Genomic DNA, 5,517 nt, shown 5'->3' with positions numbered 1-5,517 from the left:
ACAAAAATACACAAAAGATTTATCAATAATAACTTCACTTAGGCAAAATTCTCTTAATATACCTTACTATGCCATGATAATAATAAGTAAAATTCACTTTACCTTACACAAGCTTGTGAAGACCTTTGTAAAATCACTTGCAGCTGCTCTACATTCACAAAACACACTTTTTTATCAGGAGCCTACAGGAATATACAATTTTCATAAATTCAGATCTCAAAAGCTGAGACCAACACCAGTGACCACGCTAACATTTTATGTTAATAATTACTCTCTAGAGAGCTGTTAATCAGCTCAGTGGTCTGGTAAAACTAAGGTATAGATCCATTTTGAAGAGAGAGAGAGAGAGAGAGAGAGAGAGAGAGAGAGAGAGAGAGAGAGAGAGAGAGAGAGAGAGAGAGAACCAATATAAACGGTCTCTGAAATCAGAATGAATAAATCTGAGGATTCCAGTATGAAATGAAAGTCATATGACGTCATTAGGGCATTTTGGGAGCGAGATACAAGAGAAGGTTCTAGAAGAAGGAAGCAAAACGTTTTGAACTGCAACCTTACAAAACATGACGTAATCGACTGAGACATGTACTCTTACTCTCAAAAGGGCATACGTGATAAAAAAAAATCATATTTGATGCGATCGGAACAATACGTGATCAGAGCAATGTATGTAACATTGCGAAATCATTCATCTTCTCGTATAAGACAAAGCTTTTACAGAACTCCTTACACGATCAAACACTGCAACTGGCTAATGACTGGCATGTTTTAAAAACAAAACGAAAAACCCGAGTTGGTTTACAGGACAGATCAGCAATTGTTATTCCCGACCTGTCAGTGCTTTATCTTAACTGGTGACAGATGACACATTAATATATCAAAACTATAGGATGATATACATATTACAAGGCAACATCATATATATATATATATATATATATATATATATATATATATATATATATATATATATATATATATATATATATATATATATATATTAAAGTATATATGTTTGTGTGTGTGTGTAGGTATGCATTATAAGTACTGCATCGTGTATGGACCCCTTAGTAGCCCTTATTCTGAAAGCTTCCTCAACATTAGTAGCTTTAGTGACAGAGAGAGAGGAGAGAGAGAGAGAGAGAGAGAGAGAGAGAGAGAGATTTCAATCACCATACAATGATGAGTGTAGGGACTAACAATAAGCAATGTGAAAAGGAATACTGATTTTACCAGAAGTTGAGAAAAGTCTTCAAAGAGCAAACAGCCAGCAGTGACCCGCTCATTGTACAATGGCGTCAAAACCTCTGCAGTGGGAATTCCACGAGTCACACTTATCACCATTCTCCTCCTATCCCACTTAAATTCTCCCCGAGGTTTTATTTGCTGTGGTACTTGCCTTAGATGAAATGTTGAGGAATCATGGACCCTCCAACATGTTGACTTCTCTTTATCAAAAGTCCTACTAAGTTTACGACGCTGGCTACTGATTTTATAAATACGCAGTGTAATAGAGCCTGCCTTGAATTTTGACATTAAGCTCAGGCATTTTCTTAACGCTTAGAAGAAATATATATCTTTTTTTTTTTTACGTACAATAACTCTTATTATAATTTCACATGTCAGTAGCTCAGAAACTGCCATGACGAACTGCTAGTTTGGAAGCTATGGTTAATAACATGTGACAAGCGGTAGCCATTCCCATCCTGAAAAAGTGCACTTGTAACTTATTTAACGGCAGAAGGTTTGTTCTTTATAAATCAGAATACTAAATGACGATGATGACACAAAATAATTCAATATTCAAAGAATCTTGTCTTTTGTAAAAGCCAAAAGTATTCTATTTTACACTTTTTTTCTAGTCTCTATAAGCTACATAAGTTATGTATATATATATATATATATATATATATATATATATATATATATATATATATATATATATATATATATATATATATATGTATATATATATATATATGTGTGTATAATATGCATATTATATATATACATATACATATCACAGTGCAGAAAGTAATGCAAAATATATATATATATATATATATATATATATATATATATATATATATATATATATATATATATATATATATATATATAAAAATGCTTTTCATACAGCAAATAAAAAATATTCGCAATACTAATATATATATATATATATATATATATATATATATATATATATATATATATATATATATATATATATATATATATATATATATATATATAGTGTGTGTGTGTGTGTGTGTGTATTATATATATACATATATATATGTGTGTGTATATATAATATACATATATATATATATATATATATATATATATATATATATATATATATATATAATATGCGCAGTTAGTATTGAATATTTTTTAATTTGCTGTGCATGAAAGCATCACCATAATTTTTTTTTTTTTGCATTACTTTCTCTGCACTATGATCTCATATGATGTATGTAAACAAAGAAAACAAAGAAATTAACCGTATGGGGTCGTTCATAAATTACGTAACGCCTTAGGGGAGGGGGGGGCGTGCAGCCATGAGTTACATAACATTTTCAGATTTTTTCCTTTGTTTCTTTTAAAAAGACGTAAATGTAGAGAGACAAAAGAGAGATAGTAAAAATTCTGCAATAGGTTTTTATTATATTTTAGTAATACTGAGAATCAGGCTTCCATTTTTTTGCACAATTATATGCTTAAAAAATATCACAAACGCAACCCTTGTTTGTACTTCAACATTTTCTACTAAATGCACGTATTGCATGACACAGAATAATATCACAAACTCATCCCTTTTCTGAGCTAAGACATTCTCTACTTTATGTATAAATATGACTTAGAAAAATAGCACAAACTAATCCTCTTCTAAACATGGCATAAGAGAACATTTTCATTTCAAATTTATCTGTGAATCTTTAATATCACAACATAAAATATTAAGAAAAATCTAAAGGTAATAGTTTCCAGGTATTAGGCTAGACTTTACTATATTACTGCATTAAAAAAATGGGAAACATACTAATTCGGGGGTGGGGGGCTACTAACTGATGTTACATCATTTCCTAGGAGGAGGGGTGTCTGGACATGCGTTATGAGGCGTGGCAAGGGGGGAGGGGGGTAAAAAATTACCAAAAGAAGTGTTACGGAATTTTTGAACCAGACATCAGAAGAGAGAGAGAGAGCATTCTTTTCATCTCCAGGAAACAAAGACGTCGTTGTTGAATTCTTCTCCTGACGGGAGTGTTGCTGCGGGCATCGGGTGCACAACGAAATATACAGTATTAGTCACACAACGGTGTTTTCGTAGGAGTCTTGCGACAAAAGCAAAGCCTTTATTGCCTACTGTAATGAGGAAGCTCGTTCTTGCTTAATACATACTTCTTGTGGCCTCAGCTAGTGTAAGAGAGTGAATGCGGTAATAACTCATCGAAACATCATATAAAACCATCTTTTCAGAATGGGATGTTGAAAATCTCATTAAAAAAAAAAATCTGAATAAAATTTAAAGTGCTAGAGTTCCATACAGCCTGGAAGAGGAAATCCCGAGTGACTTACCTTCTATTTTCTCTTCCAATGGCGAAAGATTTCTCTGAAGAAGAACCTCCTTGATTTGTTTTATTTCTAACCTTGTCTCTGGAAAAAAAAAAAAAAAATGATCAAACTTGGTACCAAGAGAACTACATATTTATTCTTCACAAAAAGTGACGTTTGATTCCCTTAAAAGTAAACAACTATCGGTAAACTTTGTAACTCTAAACTACTTCTTTACAAAGTGTTATGCATCATCATTACGATGTGCAATGATATCTACAGCATGGCATGGAATACTGTGTTGATTATTTTTCTTAAAGGTACTACAAAACTGCTGCGGAAAGAAACACAAGGTAAGATAAACATACGTGATGAAAAGGTAACTAAAAAATTATCGTTCCCATACACATACGCGAATGCATACACATCATAATTCTCTTTCCTAACTATCAAAACTCAGATCAAGCACTATAGTTGGACTAAACCAGGAATATTTTCTGTGTAATATCAATAAGAATATAGGAAATAATAATTTTGTGTTTAAGATACCAAATACAGTACACATCTCCGAAGATCTATAGGATTGTATTTGTCAGTGAACTATTTACAAACTACTATTAAAAGATGATGTCATTTGGTACTGTCTAGACCAGTTTTGTCTAAGAACCCAAGATAGTTTCTTCAAGTGTCATCAGCTGAATTTTAAAGAAAGAATGAATGCTGCATTAAGGAGTTACTTAGTTTTGAATTAAAATAAAAGTGTGCCGAGTAATCACGGGGTTACAAATGAAATGGAACTCGACAAGAAATTACTTAGTATCAATCATCTGGTGTGGTTTGCAAACAACACAAGGACGTACAGCAAATGTATGTAGTTACCTAGATCGTCAAATGGTCTAGGGTTTTCCAATAAAAATAAAAAATGCCTGGAAGGTACATGGTTTGGAGTAAAACAAGAGAATGACAGGTGGTCATGTGTTTTCAAGAAAACTATAGTACTTCATTTAATCGCCTGATTTAAGAAAGCAGTCACGTGGCAAGCGTAAAATCAAATTATGTCAGGAAGACAAGTGGTTCCGGGTAAAAGGATAAAAAATTTAATTTTCGATCGTTATCAAGGATACATGAGTGTACTTTCTTTCCCTTCTATATTACTTCGTTTTTCGCTCCTTTTTGCTTCTTTGTCTCTGTAACTTTCTTAGGGTGCTCTCTCTATTACCCCACGTCAGGAACATGAAGCATTCTTTGGTCTTTCGTCATAATAATGCGCACCCAGTTGATTTTTTTTTTTTTTTTTTTGTTCCTTTAGTTATGTTTCTCTACTTATAAGTTCATATCACATGAATTTGTATAATATAGAGGCACCGTCCCACTGACGTAGGATGATATCTGTACATTATACAAAAATTTATCGTGCGTTGTCATTTCAGTTAGTTACCTATTATTTCCTATTCACCCATATCAGAGGAAAATGTTTGTTCAAAGTCGGCTTGCATAACAGCACAGAAATTCCACAGATATGGCACGTACCTTCCAAGATCTGAAGAATAGACTCTTGATTTTGAATCACATTGTCGAATATTAGATAAGGAAAGTTCCCAACTTGTTGTCCACAGCAAGAGGATAACACGACCCCACAGCACAGTACACGGAGAAGGAGACTAGACATCTTCACGAAGAACTCCACTGAGACGGACTGAGGGGACTGCACATTTGAATACTCTCATGTTGAAGCTACGAGTTCTGTAAAAAAAAAAAAAAAATTAAACATAAGCACCACGACTCTCTCTCTCGATTCAATTCTCTCTACTTCGTTAAAAATTCAAATTAGATCTAATTTTTTACATTTTGTTAACGGAAAGGGTTGCTGGGAGAGATAGCGATGTTCTGAAATTACTTAATGCACTAACTGGTCACATATGTATCTCGAGCACCCCTCTTCGTAGTGTGTTGGTTAAATGG

General features: G+C 32.9%; 1 protein-coding gene across 1 annotated transcript in view; it reads right to left on the bottom strand.

Annotated features, from left to right (window-relative positions):
- LOC136836492 (uncharacterized) overlaps positions 1 to 5,517 on the bottom strand; it is an 11,082-nt gene extending 5,565 nt beyond the window's left edge. The window contains exons 1-3 of the mRNA XM_067100825.1: positions 5,401 to 5,517; positions 5,086 to 5,298; positions 3,580 to 3,657 (exon numbers count right to left, since the gene is read on the bottom strand). Of these exons, the coding sequence (XP_066956926.1) occupies positions 3,580 to 3,657; positions 5,086 to 5,224 (217 nt within the window). The 5' untranslated portion in view covers positions 5,225 to 5,298; positions 5,401 to 5,517. The remainder of the gene's footprint in view (positions 1 to 3,579; positions 3,658 to 5,085; positions 5,299 to 5,400) is intronic.

The sequence above is a fragment of the Macrobrachium rosenbergii genome, chromosome 56 (genome assembly GCF_040412425.1).
Source record: "Macrobrachium rosenbergii isolate ZJJX-2024 chromosome 56, ASM4041242v1, whole genome shotgun sequence".
Lineage (NCBI taxonomy): Eukaryota > Metazoa > Arthropoda > Malacostraca > Decapoda > Palaemonidae > Macrobrachium > Macrobrachium rosenbergii.
The sequence above is the reverse complement of the archived record's forward strand: the minus strand, read 5'-3'. Positions and strand labels throughout refer to the sequence as shown.